Source organism: Gallus gallus, chromosome 3 (assembly GCF_016699485.2).
Source record: "Gallus gallus isolate bGalGal1 chromosome 3, bGalGal1.mat.broiler.GRCg7b, whole genome shotgun sequence".
Classification (NCBI taxonomy): domain Eukaryota; kingdom Metazoa; phylum Chordata; class Aves; order Galliformes; family Phasianidae; genus Gallus; species Gallus gallus.
The window spans coordinates 19509057-19528983 of NC_052534.1; the positions used below are offsets into that span (position 1 = coordinate 19509057).

A 19927-nucleotide genomic window follows, 5' to 3' on the forward strand; every position below is an offset into this window, starting at 1 on the left:
CTTCTTCCTTACCTGCTCTTTGTTATCGGAAATTTTTGCAGTGATTTTAACCTATCCCTTCATGACTATAGTCTAAAACTATAGAAACGTGAGTATAATCCAGAACTATATTTGCAAGGCTTTTCAGCAAGTTGCATTTGTCCTGTGCTGACTATATTTAGTGAATGTCATGCTCAGTAAACAAATATCTATTCAGAAATATCTGTAATGAACAGTGGAGCTGAGTAAGCTATCCAGTCCTTACGTGGAAGTATCTGTTCAAGGCCATGGTTATTGCTCAAGTCAAAAAGACGCTTTGAAATCGCTTCAGTCTACGTGAGGACCCATATCTTTTGGATATTAATGATGTTGTCAAAAGATGAAAAAGGAACAAAAGAACGTTTGCTTTAGAATTTGTGAAACAATATTGTCCTATATCAGAATGGTATTATTTGTGGAAACTCTTTTCTGTCTATATTACGTAATCACACTAAGATGAGCATTACTTACTTTTATCAGGTGTTCTGTGATTAAAAATCATAATGAAAAATATATATTCAAAACTATTTTGAAATATTTTGCTGTAAATAATCATTTCTAAACGCACGAAATCATGTCATTTGTGGAAAAAAGCTGTAGTTTTAGCAATTTAATTTTTACCAGAAGTAGATTTTTTAGTTCTATTCCATCAGTGTTCCTTGGTGGCTTGTTTGTACACTAAGATATTGGTTTAGATTTGCCTTTGTGTAATTCATATACTTTTGATCAATTCCAACTCATGCCCAATTATATTACACTAAATTAACATAATTCAACAGATGTTGATATTTAAATGTTTTCTGGCATTCACATCTTGGACAGCTGTCTTAGAGCTTGGGGAAAAGGCAAACATTTAGAGTTAAATGCTGAACATATGCTTAAATTACTAATTAGAAACAAGAAAAAAACAATGCATTATCCTTTCTGAGGGCAGTAGGCCTCTAATACAGAAAAAAATTTAGAGACTCTTGATTTGCAAATATAGCATGAGTGACTTGTGATTAGGTATCACAGTGTTTGTAGTGGTGTAAAATTTTATTTTCCATAGTATTTGTTGTACCTGTATAGACTTTCAGACCTTGTGCTACTTCTATATTTGAATGACCCCTAGAAGTGCTGAAAAGGTAACACAGAGGAAGGTATTAGGATACGGTATTTGGTGATGAGATAAGCTGACATGGCCAGGGGGAAAACTATTTTTCTTATTAATGATAGTATTGCCATAAGACTTTCAATAAAACAGGTATGTCATCCTTATGTTGAAAGTTATGTTGTGAACAGATTGGCTTAATATGAAAGGAGTTTGACATGCACTGTTTTATCACAGCTGTTTAAAATTTAGTAAAAGGACAATGAAGTGCATAGCTCTTGTGGTTAATATATTTTTTCACACTTGTGGAGGCAGATGCTTCAATCTGTTGTATGGATGATGTCATTCTTTAAACAAGTTTGAAGAAAAGCTACAATGTTTGTAAAGGAAGTAGAGGAATCAAATGTGGAACTGATTTCATGTGAATAATGTCTGAGAAAAGTCATACCAAGAAGAAATCTATATTCGTCTTCATAACCATTAAAAATTAATGTTTATGCTACATATGAGTTGTATTTCCATATTATTTTGCCAGTTCTTTAGCACTGAATGAAGAGTTACTGTGAAAACTTTTAGCGTATTTTGTAGACAAGATTAATTTGCAGCAGCCTTCATTTACCACTCATAGCCAAGAAGGAAATGCCTTCAATACTGTCAACTCTGTAGTGTTCTGAAGGTATGGGGGAAATTGTATTGTTCTTTCTACAATCTCCAGGATGTTAATTTGAGTGAATATGTATAAATTAGTGAATGATTTCACCTATTAAAAACAAAATCTGCTTGAACTGCATATGCAGTGTGCTTATTTAGAGAGTGAGAGGGTGTGGAAACCTTATTTAGAATGGGCAAGAAGCCACCCATATGTGTAATTGTTCATAAGGCACAAATGTTATCACAGGTTTACAGTTCTCTGGCCATTTGCATGGAAGCCAGAGGCTGTGCCCACATCTGGACACTCGGTCAAAAGAAAATGTAGAAGTTTGCATTCATCATAATGTGATTGGATGTTTAGTAAAACGTACATAGTAGTTTTTAATTCTCTTAAACTCTAAAGTGATCATAAACTGTTCTGTGAACTCAGGTGGTCTTGAAGCCATTGCTAGTCACCTCTGGAGAGTTAGAAGGGTACAGGAGGAGTTAAAAATGCATCCAGGCTTTCTATTTAAGCAGTGCTAATGAATGTGCTTCCATTGGCAACTGCATACAACGGTGTCTGCATTTTGAGCCATGTAATGAACAAGAATCTATAGTACAGCTCCAGTATGTGTATGAATTTGAGAACCCTTTCTGTGATAATGTCATGCTAAAGATGTTTAAATAATGGGAAGTTCACTCAGATTATGCTTTGATTTTGTAAAGTTGAGTTACACAATGCACTTCATTTTATTGACTTTCTTATGTTATGCAGTTTTGAATTCTGTTGCTTTTTTTAATCTTTATGCTAATGTGAATGTTATTTCACATACTGTCTACTTAATTTCTGTTTATAAGGAATTGTCAAAGCATTTGAAGCGTAATGTGAATCATAGTCCTCGCTGCATTCTGTCTTCAATTATATCTATATTCATATCTATTTCTTATCTGTATTTTAAGACTGAGAAATGACAGTGGCAATTACATTTCCACTTGAAAAATATTTCTCTCAAGTCCCTTCTAGACTGCAAACCCATCAACTCTTGCTTTATTTTAGTCTCTTAAAGAATTTTGCTTATAAACTTTTGTCAAGCTTCTACAGTAGCTAAAGCGTTCTGGTGATAAAATTGAAGAGTTCTACAGCCATCTGCAGGAATGCATTGATACTGTGGCAGAATTAGTGTGGCACTGTTAACAGTGGATTTGTTCCTCAGGTGAGAAAGAGATGTTGGTTGGAATATAATGGATAGGCTAGTATTGATCATTACAGGTTCACCTAGTTTTAGTATAGAAATCAGGCTTCTTCAAAACATTGTTCTGTTATAATAGCCGCCAGCATAGGATTTTTCAAATCAAGAGTATAGATATTAAATAAATGTTGTTAAACAAAAAATGCACTCTCCCCCATCTGACTTTGTTAGTCATCAGTACTTTTATACATTCTTAACATGGAGCATAAAACCACAATCTCTGTTACTTGTTATCTTAGCAGTGTTGCACTGTAGCAAGGTAAATGGTTTAACACTAAATATACTGAATGTTAATGAAGTTAACTGCATTAATAACAACTTTCATTGCTTCTTTCTGAAGAGACTGTAGAGTAATTATTGGATTTGATTAGTTGGTTTTTGGTTTTTGTTTGTTTGTTTTTAATTTGGAGGGAGCATTGAGTTTGGGATTGTTGTTGCAGTTTGTTTTAGGGGTTGTGAGGTGTTTGGTTGGTTGTTTTCTACTCCTGGAATAGTTGTGATTTCAGAAGCAGGTAATAAATCAGTGAGCTAAAAGTCATTTTTGGGAGTATCAACTAACCAGTTTATCATATTACTCTTCTCAGTGATTGGACTAGTGAATTTTTAACTGCAGAAGCAGCAGAGGTCTGTGTTCAGACACAGTTGCTCTCAAGGTGGATTACCATGTAAGCCACGGAGCTGTATGTTTCATCACACAATGGTTTGTTTGGGGGATGTTACCAAATGGCCCATTGTCTACAGAGGGATTTTGCAGATGTAAATCTGATATAACCTCTAACAGATGTCTTGGACACCTGAAGGTGTGCAAGGCGATACTATATGTAGCCTTGGGCAACCTGATCTGGTAGGTAGCAACCCTGCCTGTGGCATGCAGGTTGACACTAAATGATCATTAAGGTCCCTTCCAACCCCAAACATTCTGTTATTTTATGATTGTATGAAGACATGAGTAACAGAAAAGGCACTCATGAAAATCACTTATTCAGCTTTGTTAATTATGGGGGGGAAAAAAGGAGTCTGTTCTGTAGATATAGATAGAATTCTTTGGGGAATTTGAAGATGCCAAAAACTGTATGTTATGATAACAAGGGCAAGTGTCTTGAGAAAAAAAATGATAGGAAAACTGCAACTATTTAAGGGGATATCAGAATTTGTCTGAGTGAGTGTTTGTCACAATGTCTAGATGCTTCTGAATAGTTTTGTGTGATGTTGCTTCTATACAGAGGATAAACATATTTCTTGTATCAAAAGTGCTTTTCATTGTTATTATTTCCATAGAGTTTTATTGTTTGTTTTGCTGTTCCTGCCTTTTATAGTCTATATTCCATTTCGAGGCTCTTATTTACCATGTATAATGAAGAGTCTAAATACAGCACCCAATTTTTTTTTTAATAAATAAATAAAAGTTGACAGTAGTTTATCCAGGTTTTTTAATTTTTTTTAAATATGTTGAGGCATGCCACAACAACAACAATTCCTGGCATGCTAGTGTAAGTTCACACCAGCCTGGCTTTTGCAGCCCTCTGATTTCCCCCTGCCACAACTTTGCCGCGACTGTGACACTCGCAGGCCTGCTCTGCCGTGGTGCAGCTGATGCCCTGTCCATGCTCATATTTTTCTTACTGACAGTGAGTGTTCTTGCCAAACGCCAGGGACCATAGTCACATCTGTTTGTCTCCCAAGCTTGTCTGAGGCTGCTTGGGAACACTTTTTATCCAGAGGGCAGCTTTAACTAGGCCTAATACTCTGGAAAGCCTCTATTTGTAAATGCATACAATGAGGCGACAAGTTCCTGTTGTCTTTCCTTTAAAATTATTCCATTTGACACTGCTTGCTCTAGTTCCTGTCACCAGCACGTCAAAAGCCAAGTTTTCAGGCAAGGTGGTCTTAACAAGTTTTATTTTTTCCCTAATAAAATGCCTAGCTTCCCTGCAGAGCACTATTTATAAATGATAGCTAGAAGCAAGCTAGGGATAAGCAGAGAGTAGTCAGGCAAATAGCTATCTTCCTTTCTGTAATCCTCACTCTTCTGATTTAATGCTAAGGAACATAATGCTGAACTTAGCCTGATTGAGGGTCAGAGTTCTCCCTACTTTCTAATACCCCCATTACGAGCATTTCAAAACGTAGTGTTCTGCTGAAGTACGATGCTTCATTTCATCTAACTGCTGGTTCAAGAACTGTGATGGTTCTTGTCCATTCCTCTTAAAACCCTTAGCTTTATGTTTCACTGCAATCTGAATTGGCGGTGCATATCAGATGGTAAGACCTGGTGAAAGTGAACTCCACTTCTGCGTTGAGAGCCAGTCTGAGATTTGATGTTAGTGGCCATAAAACCAGATTTGACAAAGCTTAATTGGGACCCTAGCATGCTGCTATTTGTGGCACACGGAATTTTCAACAACAAAGAAATACCCACTCACCTTGGCTGGTGATCGGATTGTTGTGCCTTGCAAAGACTAATGATTCATTTATGCTGAAGGAACAAGGCTGCCTTTCAGATGTTCATTGATTTTAAATTAAAAAGTAACTGCTGTGTTCTACATGAAGGGTGACAACAATAACAAAGTAGTCCTTACTTAGTGTTATTTGTTGCAACTCCATTCCTGTGCCTGGAGGAAAGGTGGGGAGACCCAGGTACCATAATCTTACAGATCAATAATCTGGATATCTCAATGTAGTATAACAGATAATCAATTCTGGGTAAAATAACTCAAACACTGCTAGCTGTTACTGCTCTAGCTTGTGTCTTCAGGTTCAATTGCCTGACTTTATTAATTTTTATCTTTCATCCTGCTTGTGTTCTTGGAGACTTTCTCCATTTTTCATTCTGAAAGTGCAAAGTTGCACATTTTTGGTATATAAACTACCACACAAATTATTCTACATGTTTAATATCAATGTTGTATGCATCTCTTAAATATTTATTTTCCCGTATTATGTTTAAGTATTTATTTTCTGTATTGTACAATTGGTTATGAGTTACATTCCTTGATTTCTGTCTGAATTTGGGACTGAAATATAGCTCTATGTTAGGATGGTGGTTCCACTGCATTTTCTGGATGTTAAATGGGGTGTATTTCAACTTAGGACTGCAAGGAAGAAAAAAACTGAAAATAAGAGAAAAACATGTTGTAATTGGAACTCATTAAGTGAAGCTGGAATACATTTCTGCATGAAATCTATTTATTGGAATATTTTACTATTTAAATAAAAGCACTGAAGTGCTTCCTTGTTAGTTTACTGTATCTTTTAAGTATACAGAAAACTGTACATTGTGATTTTTTTAATCAGTATATTCTTTTCACTCTTCACATTATTGAAAAGATCTGAAGTCTCTCAACATAAACAATCATTTGCTGTTAATTTAGGGGCATCACAGCTTAAAAAAAAAAATTATACATACAGTAAAGGCCAGGTCATATATCCATGCTGAAAGCAGATTCCCTGAGTGAGAGTATTACTATACTACAGTAGGCTATCAGATGCAGTTCCCAGCTTGTAGTTTTATCAGAATTCACTACAATACTGTGGTAAGAGGTTCACAGCTCTGAATAACGTATCTGGAAACATTAAAATTGTGGCATTTATAAATTATTCCATGTATCCCCTGTTCCATTTCATTTCCTTACCCCCCCCCCCCCCCCAAAAAAAAAGAAAAAAAAAGAAAAAAATGCTAAGTATGTATTTTCCTTTTTACAGGGATTGCACATTACTTTGAGACAAATAATATCTCCTTAATGAATTTTGCAATACAATCTTAATTTGGAAATTCTAAATTTACCCTTCCCTGTGGTACCTTACTGCTAGGTAGATGGCTTTAATGTAGTAAGTTTGACTTGTGTACTATCCTAGGGAGCTCCAACAGTTTACCAGTCTTAAGCTTTTAATTGTTTAATGAGAGACTGGGCATTGTGCTCCGTTATATCATAACTGTACCTTTGAATTAGTAAAGGGCAAACTGTTGTGCTGCAAGATGATTTCATATACCTTTGAAGCATTCACTGTTTCATGTTTTCTCATTTGTTGTTCGTCTTACTTCAAAAAGAAATTGACAACAGTTTTCCTGTAATAAATGTTGTTCTGACAGTTAGGCATTACTAGCCAATTGATATTGTACCAACAATATTGTGATTTCTTTAGATAATTAATCTTAGCTATTTTCCTGTCAGAAGTAACAGTGTTTTTGTTTTTTGTTTTATGTTGTGCTAGAAAGATCACCAGTTTTGAAAATTAAAAAGCATCTCTTTTATATTATTCATTCCAAGAACAATTTATGGTGCTACATTTAGATACTGAGTACTTGTCAACAAACATAATTATGCTTCGATATAAACAAGATTGGTGGCTTCACAGCGCAGCTTCATCTCAGTTGAATGTTTTGATATAGGTTCGGATTATACAAGCTTTGTGTTTGTGGCATTTTTCTTCCTTTGTTAATAGTTTTCTCCTATAATTACTTGCAGGCAAACCAGTGTGCATTTAGGATCATTGTGCATGGGAGACATCAAACGGAGAAGGAAAGCTGCTCCCCTGCCAGGACCCACAGGTAACCAATTTCAGTGGGACAGAACACAAAACACAAGATGTTAAATCTGTAAATACGAAGCAGTAGGTCAGTGACCCAGATAAATGCTGGGTAAATTCAGTAACTTATATTGTAACTTCAGATTTTTCTATCCTTATTTGTTAGTAGAATTAAAAGAGTATATCTCTTTTTTTAATCTCTCCCTCAAACATTTTCCATTTCTAGATCTTTATAACAGCATTTCTTTAAAGAGACTATATCTTTTTTTCATATTCTAAGAATCACAGGCAGTAAAGATTATGGCTCACATCTGCTCAGGCATTACAGGGTAGAAGACTTAAGTTGTCTTTTATTTTTCTGCGAGGAGTACATATGAATATAGTAAATATCCTGCAAACAACTGAAAAGGTGGTGATAAGCTTTAAAATTAGGACTGTGGATTAAATGGGAAGTAACTTGCAAGCACATTTCTGTAAGTTTTTTACAGATGCGAGGTCACAGCCATTGCATGCATTTTGCTGATGTCACTGTTGTGAAATGACTTTTTCAATACCTAGCAGTGATTTATAGGACACTTGTCAGTTTGTTTGTATTAATTATATATATGCACAGTGGAAAGAATAGGGGTGTTTGTGTGTGTGTGTGTGTCAGTGTAAGACATTTTATGTATTGGTAATATGTAAATCTGAATTGTACATGGTAGTCGTATATAAGTTATTATAGCAACATACATAACACATATGGTTTTTCATATATATTCTAGATGTCTGTCTTTGGAGAAGCCTAATATTTGTATTCCAGCTGAATTCCCTCTTCTTAAATTTCATTGTTTTAAACCTCAGTGGCAGTAACAGACTAAGAATAATATTAAAAATGTTATTAAAGCACCTTAGTGGCAGTAGTATGGAAAGAGAATGTGTGGGTCAGGTTCTAAGACTCTGAACATATGTGAAGTAAGAAAGAAAAATACTTAATGGTTGAAGAGAGAATAATATAATTATTTCTACAAGGTGATTTTCACTTGATAACTTTCAAGTACTAAAGGATATCATTTTGTACTAAGAGGGTATGAAATATCATGAAATTCATTTTATTGTTCATTTTACCTTGGGCTTTCAGTGTTCAGTATTTTATTTTACAATCTGGTTCCTCTGCACAACTTTGCAAAGCCAATATTTTGATACTAAAATAAATGCATTATATTCAACATTGTGTATCTCTATGTTTACAGTTTTAGAGATTCTGAATTCCCAGGACTTTCTTTTATTTGATGGATAATAGAATAATGATGAGTAAATGTATCATATGAGGTACCTTTTAAGTAATTTGAGGAGTTATTTTCTTTTTAAATTCAAGGTAATCTTCTAAATTTTACTCTTTACAGAAGGAGGGAGGATTTTTTTCCTGTGCTCTCACAACTTTTTTTTCAGCATTTCATCATTACAAATTTTTAAGCAAGTGTAAACTTTGGTCAACTTCTACATAGGTGTAGATAATATATAACCTTGCTGTACTCACATCCACTGTTCGGTCTCCATATACATTCAGCAAGCATCAATGAATGTTGTTAGGTGCCATTTTTTCCACATGGAAGTATTCAGTGACACCCCTTTGCGTGATACGCACTTCCTTGTCAGATGGCATTCTGTTAGAGTGCCCTTCTGCTGCCATCTGTCACATGACAACCTTTAATGGAATACTGGCAGGAAGGTTCCGCCTCTGCTTCCATACCACCACCATCTATCTCTAATGCTGTGGGCCAGCATAACAAAGTAGGAGGCATTACTTCTGGAGCAGCCCTTGTAGGTCGGACTGTTCCATACACTTTGCTTCTTAAAGTATACTACTTAAACTGAACATTGTAGTATGCTTTGGAGAAAAAGTGGAAATAAACTGTTGAATTTAATAACATCAGAAAAAGCGTGACCTGCTTAAGCTTATAGTCTGTGGAAACATACTTTAAAAACCATCTGTGTTTTTCAGAAAATTACAGTGATAAACTAATTGCTGTAGTGCTATGCACAGCCTTGAAAATGATCTTTTAAATGTTTAGATTCAGTAGTAGTAGAGAGAATGACTCATGATACCAGAGAAATATTGAAATATGCTCTCTGTTTTGAGTCTCACAAGAGTAGCACCTGCTATTTTCAGACATCTTAAAAGCTATAGACTTCTGTAGCAAGCAGTGTTATTGGTTAAACGTTTATTAATTGTGACAAGAACACCCAATTTATTTCAGTACTCCAGCTTATTTACTGCTCTTTCACCTTTGTATTTTGTATTGAAAAAGTAAAATGAATATTGATAGAGTTAGATATTGATTTCTAAATTTATAACCTGTTCCCAGCCTGGAGTCAAAGTCACATACCAATAGGTTTGTGTATTTTAGTAACAAAGGATGTAGATTTACTTGTACAGCAATGAGAAACTATTGAAGCGAGAAAGTTTGAGCAACACAGTGCGTTTTAGAGTTTGAAAAATGTCATTTGTAAAGGTGAAGAGAAGCTGTGATGAAAAGCAATGAAAAAAGCAGGAGATAATATTAGGTACGATTGTTAGGACCTGGCAGTACTGAGGTGGTGAAGTCCTAATCTGTCCTTTTTTTCTTTTTTTTTCTTTTCTTTTCTTTTTTTTTTTTCCTTTCCTGAAATAAATTTTCCGGATTTCGGATGCTTAAGATAGCACCATCTGTGTATTAACTGAGCTTAGGCAGGTAATTGGTTTATCAACTGAAAAAAGATGGAAAGAAAAATTGTTTACTTTCTACAATTTCTTGTAAGAATCAAGTGTCGTATATTAGAAATATCTACGTTTTTTCACAACTCCTTCCGTGAAATCAATATTATTTCAGTGATTCAGCAGTAAAATCTGGGGCCAGGTCATTCTCAATGACTCTTTGACTGCTTGAGCAGTAGAGCTATTTCACATGACACCCTGACGTATTTCATTGCAGCAATACAATGTCCTCAAGTTTGTATAAAAAACTCTTAGGCAAGCCAATATACTAACATGGAAATAACCCTACCAAAACTGGGTTCTGGTACCAATGAAAATATTAACAGAACAAACAACAACGAAAAATTGTATGCAAGAAGAAAGAGACTCTCCATGAAGTATGCTTTATAGTTGAAATGCGTGCATTGGAAATGCTTACAATAATTTCAGCAAACAACTCACATTACCTATTTAAAGTCTCATATCAAACTATTAGATGATACATAATTTCAGATGCTGTGATATATTTGCCCCAGTTTCTCTCTTAGTGACTCTGTCACCTTCTGTACAGATTTTATTTTTCAATCAGCTATTCTTTTCTTTTGTTGTTTGTCTTTATATGAGATGCTTCTAAACCTTGCTTACTGAAAGAAATTGTTTTTTTGGTGTGCAAATTCTGCTTGACACCTGAAGGATGTTAATAACTTAATTTAAAGAGCGTAGAAAATTGGATCCAGAATAACAAAAATGTAAAATTTTATTTCTATGCGTTGTAAATAACCATTTATTTATATTTGAAAATGTTCTTTTATATCTGGTGTTTATTAGTGTGCTTTATAGTGTGCATTTGCAAAATCTAAGTTTAAAAAGAAAGCAGTCTTGTAGGTGAAATACAAAGAATTTACATATTAAATATATGTTATTGTGCATTTTATAGACAAGTTAATATTGATAATTTTTATGGAAAGCAAACTTCAGATGTTATGTCTTTATCTATTTGGCGTGTTGCATGCTATGCTACATGCTGATACAGAGTGAAATGGCAAAGTTAAGACTCGTTTAAAGAAAAATGTTTTTAATGAAAAATATGACATTCTTAATTACAGCAGAAACACTGAGCACTCCTATAATGCCATCATGACTCACTTTAACAAGGTAATCAAAAGGGTACGTGTTTTCATTCCTTTTTAAAAATTGCCAACAGAACAGCTAAGCAAACTATTTTGCTGATGCTTAATATGTCAGTGATTAAAAATCAGACCTGAATATCTGCAGTACCAAAATGATGATTTGAAAAAGATTGTGATTACACTGTGATAACAGAGGTTTCTGAGGGTAAGTTTGTGGTGAAGGTCAAGTTACTGAAATAGCTGCAAAGAAAGGGAAGGCTTTAGCTGACTTAAATTGTCAGTAAATTTCCAAAACTATAGACAAACTATTTTATGCCTACTATCTTCTTAGCTTGATTCATGGCTTTTGCACCTACTAAATGTACAACTCCATCAACAGAAATCTCTTTTCATACAGCAGGTACAACACTGGCATGTTGTGAATACTCTCCCTTATCACAGTACACAAAATCTTATCATCTTTTATGGGTTACAAAGCCTATCTACGTGAGCATCCAGCCTATGGAGATATATACATATATATACACACACATACATACATATATATATACACGTATGTATGTATGTATGTATATATATATAAAATAAATATATAAATTATATATATATATTTAATTTATTTCTGCAAGAGATTGAATTTTAGAGGCTTTTTTCATTTTTTTCGCTAAGTCAGTTAAAAAGTGAAAGATTGGGATGTACCATACAGTATTAGAAACAACAGTAGGTACTGTAAAGAAACGGTTCCTCACAGAGGAGCCACCTCCATTTAAAATTAATTTGGGGGGGTTGGGGGGGCATTTTTTGTTGTTGGTTTTTTTTTTTTTTGCTTTTTTTTAATTTATTTTTGTTTTGTCTTGGTTTTTTGCTTGCTTGTTTTGTCAACCACTCAGATGCATTGATAGTTTGAGTTCCTGATCTTAGAGAATATGGGCCTGGAAAAGAGCGAAGTTAGGATTCTGAACTTCATGACAGTGGACATCCATCTAAGGAATTAGTGGATGGGATCCCCTGGGATACTGTCCGTAGGGATATGGGAATGGAACAGAGCTGGCAGCTCTTTATGGATGCTTTTCTGGGAGCAAGAGCTTGCAGGAAAGGCAGGAGTCCAGCATGACTGAGCAAGGACCTGATAGTCAAACTGAGAGAAAATAAGAAAATATACAAGCAGTGGAAACAGGGAAACATGGCCTGGAAAGAATACAGAGGGCAGCCATTTGGTCATGCAGAGATGGGATCAGGAAAGCCAAAGCACAGATGGAACTGAACTTGCATCATAAATTGTTCTTGGAATGAATAACTTAAGGGATGCGAAAAATAACAAGAAGGGGTTCTGCAGGTCAGAAGAGACGAGCAAAGGAGAGAGTACCCTCTCTGATAAATGAGAAGGGAGAACTGGCATCAAAGGGCATGGAGAAGGCTGAGATACTCAATGAGTTATTTGCCTTTACTGGCAATTGGGCTTCCCATACCTCTCACAACCCTGAACCTCTAGATGAGGCTGGGAGAACAATATCCCTCCCAGTGTAAGAATGGAGCAAGTCTGAGAGACCTGAGACTGTACAAGTTTGCAGGGCCAGACGACATGCATCTTGGGGTCCTGAAGGAACTGGCTGATGTGGTTGCCAAGCCATGCTCCATCATATTTGAAAAGTTGTAACTGTCAGGCAAAGTCCTTGGTGACCAGTAAGGGGGACCAGAAAGATCTGGAGATACTTGAAAAGTGGGCCCATGTGAACCTAATGAGGGTCAACAAGGCCAAGTGCAAGGTGTTGCAGTTGGATTGAGGCAATCCCAGACAGTTAACAGACTCAAAGAAAAATTGAGAGCTGCCCTGTGTAGAAGGAATTAGGGATCCTGGTGGACAAAAAGCTGGATGTGACCCAGCAGTGTGCACTTGCAGCCTAGGATGCTAACAGTATCCTGGGCTGCATCAAAAGAGAGATGGCAGTAGGGAAAGGGAGGTGATTGTGCTCTACTCTGCTCACATGAGGCCCCATCTGGAGTACTGCATCCAGGCCTGGGGCTCCAGACACAAAAGCAGTGCAGAGCTATTGGAGTGGATCCATAGAAGGGCCATGAAGAAGGGAAGAACTGAGGAAATTTTTTTTTTTTTTTTTTTTTTTTTTGATTGTCAACCTATAGCTTGACATTGCCACTGCTAAGGTCACATCTAATATTTGCATTCTGATGTCTTCGTTACCAACACAAGGATTGTAGTTGGCTTGTATAAGTGACACGATTGCATTTTAAGTAGAAAGAGTGCTGCTGGATGTGGTGTTATTTTATATCTTTCAAGTGGAAAGGGATAATTCAGCGTCTTCCCAGATCTTCATTTTGCTAGAAAGCTCTCCAAAACAAGAATCATCTAAGTCCTATTGTCATCTGTGTATTCTAGCCAGAAGTCTTAGTAATGTTCCAGCTTTTGTTCTTTGTGTTCATTACTGTATACTCCTTAGTAAAGTAGCCTCTAGCAGCAGTGTCGATATGGGCCCTGATAAATAGGCAAATGTTTATTTACTAAATATATATGTGTGTGGATGTATGTGACTAGTTTCGATAAATTAATCTTGTGTGACAGAAGATAATACTCTAACTACAACAGCACAGAATCAGCAATAGAAGTACTTATTGCCCATTACCAATGGTGTCCTGGTATTCCATCCAAATTTGGTTTAAGATTATTCAAAGCCACCATAAGAGGCATAGTCCTAATATCCATTTAATCCTCAGTCTTTCTGCTACAATTAATAATAGAGCTATCCATTTGGAGAACATTTTTGTGGTTTAAGTCCTTTCTCTGCAGGACTCGGTGCAAGGTTACAATTATTTTCATACAAGTCAGAGAATGCTTATCAGAAGAGAGCAATTTTGGCAAGTGTTGTAGGGGTTGTGCAGAACTTTGGAATTCTCCCTGGTGGAAACTCTTCTGAAATGCAGTCCAGTGACTGTCTTTCTGTCAGCATAGGTAGGGAATAAAGCTGGCTTCGTTTGGACCCTAGTGAAAATACAAATATCAAGAGATTCCCCCCTACCAAGGAATAAGCAGAATTCTACTAATACTGGCTGTTTCCAAGCAAAGATAGTAGAGATGGAATAGGCAAAAGAATACACTTCGCCCATAGTGTGGTCCAGTAAAGCAAGAAAAGGGAAGAGCACTTGGAAGTCCAAATCCAAGTGATCTGCAATGATGGAAGACCAGTTAAACCAGTTCAGTGTCCAAATTTTCATCAGTGTGTGGATTTATAATTCGGAAGGTTGGAAATGAATGTAAAATCTAGGGTTTTATACTAGGGGATGCATCTACCCCTGCTGCAACTATGTAACAATTACTTTTAATGAACCCAGCAGTGGGACAGTAGGAGTGCAACTGTAGCGGTGCAGACATTGAGTTCTGCTTCCGGTGCTGGGTGGCTATGAAGGCTTCCAGCAGCTACTGAGGGTTCTGACTGCCTTCTCTGCTGGTTTCATCACTCTATACTGGCTAGAGTAGAATGCAGTACAAGCAGACTTATCTCACCCATAATTCTTCCAAAGCTATTATTGAGACATAGTCCTTAATACCTTGTTGTGAGGCACGTATGAAAGTTTGGTCTAACAATTCAATCTCAAATACTTAGATAAATAATGAAGTATGTTCGTATCTGATTTTGTTTGCTTGTTTCTGTTATGTAGCCACAGCATAGTGAATTGTGAAAACCACTAGAGGTACTGATTTAAAAAAATCACAGTATGGCTGTCAGCCATGCTCACATTGCTGAGTCTGTACAATTATCCAAAACAGTTTTAAGAATATAAGCATCTGGGTAGTCTGATTCCTTTTTTTTTTTTTTTCAGTTAGAGAGAATGAACACAGAAAAGATGCACTGCAGCAGCATGTTATTTTGATTACATTCCTTCTAAAATGTATTGTGTATCAACTTCAGTCCCTACTGTTCTGAGCTCATCTGTCTAGTGAGAAATCAGAAAAGAAAAAGAAGAGATAGAATATTAAATGCTTTCAGAAAATGAGGGGGAAAGTGCACTAGCTTTTAAAGTGAAGCAGCATGTATCGTTTCGCCTTCCATTGGCTGTTTATCCAACATCAATACAACACTTTAGGAGCCAAATTACTAAACAAGCTGCCAATTAGGCTTGCAGTCAGCTGGATAGATTAGTGGCTAAGAGAGGCAGATACAAGATTTTCATCTCTTGAGCCAATTACGCAAGTGAATTACCATCCACAATGCTCCTTGGAAGATTTGAGGTAGAAAGACCGACTCTGCTGTGATAGACATAAGTGAGATCGAGGGTAGGGGGTAAGGGTTAGCAGGCCATGTATTGCAAAAATTACCCAAGCAAAAAGAGATCCTTCTAGGAAAGGATTTAAAGGATTTAAGGCTGCTGAGAGCGATAGAAAAGGAAATAATAGTTGTGGAATGCTCTGCAAAGGCATTGCTGTTCTACTCACAGGTCTTAATCATATAAAAGAAAGATGAAAGGCCAAGACTGTATTTTTGTACAGTGTCATTTTCTCAGAACTGTTTAAAAAAAAAAGAACATTTTCATAACATCACAAGAGTTCAGTGGCCAGAGATGAAATTACTTCAGTATGCCTTAATTTGCTTCTTACAGCTTAAAAATAAAAACAGTAGTGCTTTTTAAAATAAGAGTTATTTAAGAGATTGAACCTAGCTGTATTCCAACTTTATGCACACAAATTTAAACCAAACATGCTTTGCACACAAATTTAAACCAAACCAGAAATTGGGCCATACAAATAAATACTGTCACAATTATGGTTGATAGAGTCACAGTTCCTTTATTATTCTATAACATATGATAACTTAATCGGTGAGCTTTTAAGTATTTTAGAAAAAGCTTTTAGCAAATAAAATGTATCTGTCAGATCAAAACTGTGCATAGGCTCATTTGTTTCCTGCAGAGGAGCATTGTTTCTTAAATATGAAGCAAATTTAAAACCTGAACTTTTGCAAGCTGTTGTATCCAAAAATGATTAAACAGATGTGGAGCCTGCAGCAGCATTAGACCTCTGATCTGATTTTAGCTTACAGATGGAATTAAATTAATTCATGGCAATCACTGTAAAATCAAGGGTATGGCACTGAATGCTAGTGTACTGTTTAACCAGGACATACCTGTCTCAGCAGCTGTTAAGAAAAAATTGCATACCTTTATTTTTCATTGAAACTTGCCTTTAATAACATCATAAATATCATATAAAAATTACATAAGTGTGATGAGTTTTTTTGTTTTTTCACTTCCTAGTTTTGTTTCTTTCTTATCATATTCCTTACCATATTTCATGTATGTAAGGTCATATGCATAATAAATGTAGACCTTGAAGTGTGCCTATTCATATGCACAAATATTTGAGGGTAGGGCTTTTTTAAATTATTATTCTGGTTACCAGCATTGCTAAGTGAAGGGATGCAATTGGAGGAATTTTTATGTGCTATCTTCTCAAGCAAGTTACTGTTCCTCAGTATTAGCTCCTCACTTGTGTAATGGTAACTACTCTTGCATGTAGACTTCTCATCTGAAACTTCAGGAACCAAACTGTTATAGTAGCTGAGGTGTTTTCAGATTGTAAAAAGAAAATACTCTACATAGGGAATTCCAGCAAATTACTAATACAGAAACCTCCTCATAACTCATGCAACCCCACAAAGCCCCATACAGCAATAAACTTTGAAAAATGCATCCCTGCTCTTTTGCTTAATCTGGTTTTGCATAGTTATGTTTTGTGGGATGGCACAATGTGTTGATTTTGTTCTTGCTCCTGGGTGGGTCAAGACTGAACACGTCCCAGAGGTACCACAGCCCTTTTCAAGGCCAACGTGCTTGGACCATTCTCTCTAAAAGGCCCTACTGGCTAGTCCAAGAAGTGCCCTGGGCTTGAATTAGAAACGGAACTTCAAGATGAATATTACAAGGACAATTACCGATTTTAATTAGAAAATTAATGCCCAAAGCATATGAATTGGGGGTCAGGGAAATAACAAACAGTGTAGTGTGATTTTTTTTTTTAAGAGTTCTTTTCGATCATGCAGTGGGTCAAAGATGCAGGGTTGGTTTTATTCTGTTTTTATTTCTGATTGACCATGGGATGGAGGAAAAAGACAGTTATGAATAAAACTATCCATGTTCTTCTGATTCAGAAAAAAAAAAAAAAAAAACATTGTAAATTAATATCCCTACAATTCTCATTCATCATCTGAAAAATTTCAGACAGACATAGACATGTTTATATAAAAAGTGACTATACTGCAAATGACTTGCATGTATTAAACTTTTTCAAAATTGAAATAAAAGCTATTCATATTTACATTATTTATATGATAGAGTAATTAGTCAGTGTACATGCCCATAACATAGGCAAGTTGTGTGGCTTGGTTTTGCTTTATTATTTTTGCTGTACAAAGCCTCCAAGCACATTATCCTTTGGACAGTGCATGCTGCTTGATTGTTGGCCCAAAAGGGAGTGTGGAAGCCAAGTTTATGGTGGTTTCTGCTCCCTCTTTTTGTTATTTCTTGGCAAAGTGTAAGAATGAAACAGAAGGCTTCAGCACAGGCCTTGGTGTTTTAATAGGAAATAGAAGTATATACAGTAGGGGAAAAAAAATTATATGCATTTCTGATGCATGTATGTCTGTTGAAACAAAAAGTATTCTAATTTTCATGTCAGTTGCAGAAATTAAAAAGCAGTGAGCAAAATAGCAACATCTGATTATTTAACTATATCATCGTACAGATTGTTTCTTCATGAATCTTTGTTTATGAAGTTGCTCTGGATTTCTTTAGAATTAATGTTCAAGTACGAAGGTGTGTATTTTACAGGAAAAATTATCTGGGTTTTCCCCCACAATGGACTAACAAAAAGCTGTTTATTTTGACTCAAGCTGTGCCTTGCATACCAGCCCAGCAGCATTTGTCTTTGTCTAGGCAGCATTATGAATGGTTTAGTATTTCCAATACTTACATGTCATGAAATATACTCTTATCTTTGTTCTTTCTTGCTTGACGGATCTCTTGGATCTTTCTTTCCTTTGAAGTTCACTTAATTGTTCCATGGCTACTGAAACCACATGCCATTTCTTACCATGAGTTGCTGTGAAGAGTGGACCAAAACAGGCTTCCAAGATTTTACCTGTGAGGTTTACCTTTGCTTTTGTTGAACCGTTGCCTTTCTTCTTTCTGTTTTTTTGACCTAGAAAGTATAACTAAGAAGGTTGCAAAGCCTGTGTTGTGTATGCCAGGCAATGTCAGGGACTTGACTGTATGAAAATTGCCTCTGCCTGTGGGGGCCTGAAAAGAAAGGAAGTCTTGGTCATTGAATTCTGTGCTGGTCAGTTCAAGGGAAACCCTCTCGGGGATGAGAGTCTGCTGACTTAAAAGCCTTTTTTAAGTCTAGCATTAAGCATAGCTTCAAACTAGTATTAAAGAATGCCTTCTCTCAGTGCATTTCCCTTTTTCTTTGACTCGAAGACTGAGGTACTTGGAAGCTGCATAGCTTTTATGTAGCCACTGTTTTGCTGAATCTAAACAGATCTGTAGTGAATTGTGTTTGAGTACCATAAATTCATCATCTCGGTCACCATAATGCAGCTCTTCTTTTGAACCTCTATCTCTCTGTGGGGTTTCCCCTATGCAGCTTTGCTTTTGTTTTGTGGGTGTTAAATGAGGCTTTTCAGAAGTGCTTGTTCAACTTTTGTTTTGTTTCCGTTTAGTAAGCCATTTTCTTGTCTGGTAAATTCTTGATTGAAGACATTATAGTCTTCAAAATCAAAACACCATGGACTCCTCCTAAAATATTTTTCAGAAAGTAGCAGGCCAGAATAAGTATGTAGAAAGTTAAACAGATAATGTCTTGAGCTGGGCATGTGGTGGGTTTTGTTGTTCTCTTGTCAGGAGGAAGGAGCATGCTGTACAAAGATAAAAACAAAAACCAACTGCCTACATGCAATAGCTTGTGCTAGCTAAAAAGTTAATTCTTAAATATTTGCCTTTTGTAACTTCATAAGGATCACTACAAATTCCTGAAACAAATACAATTTGTATTCCTGATGCAAGATAGACAAAGCTTACCCACGTGTTATCTCCAGAAGTCTAGCTTGAGGAGCTTGGAAGCTTGGAGAAAAAAACACTTTGTTATTTGACATTCACATTTCTTTTTGTTGTTTTCATAAGAAAATGAATGTTAAATTGCATTTTGCAATCTTGACAATCTTTTCTGTAGAGTATGTGAAACTTCCTACAATTGTGTAGGAAGAAAAAGATCTCAGTTGTGTAGGAAGAAGCCTATAAACAGCATTAAATGTTATTGCAAATATCAAAAAGTAAACTGGATGATATCAAACCTCTTGCAATTTTAGTAAAACAGAAACTGAATAAGGATATAGCTGTATTCCAGAATATTAGACCACTTGTCTGTATTATAGTCTCTGTAGAAGCTGCAAGTGTTTAATCCAAAAACATTTGTAGTTTTTACTGAAAGTGATCTTCTTGCACATTGATAATATTGCTGAGAATGGAAAGGTGGCCATGATAGTATGGTGTGTCTCGG

The 19927-nt window shown here is 35.9% G+C and overlaps 1 protein-coding gene across 5 annotated transcripts in view; it reads left to right on the forward strand.

Moving 5' to 3' along the window:
- Positions 1 to 19927, forward strand: part of GPATCH2 (G-patch domain containing 2) — a 103919-nt gene that overhangs the window by 79970 nt on the left and 4022 nt on the right. For 4 of the 5 annotated variants that reach the window (XM_040697051.2, XM_015283655.4, NM_001031046.2 and 1 more), the window contains exon 9: positions 7458 to 7540. In XM_040697051.2, coding sequence (XP_040552985.1) covers positions 7458 to 7540 — 83 coding nt within the window. Of the gene's footprint in view, positions 1 to 7457; positions 7541 to 11340; positions 11390 to 19927 lie in introns of all 5 variants that reach the window. The other variant, XM_015283656.3, reaches the window with a different exon arrangement.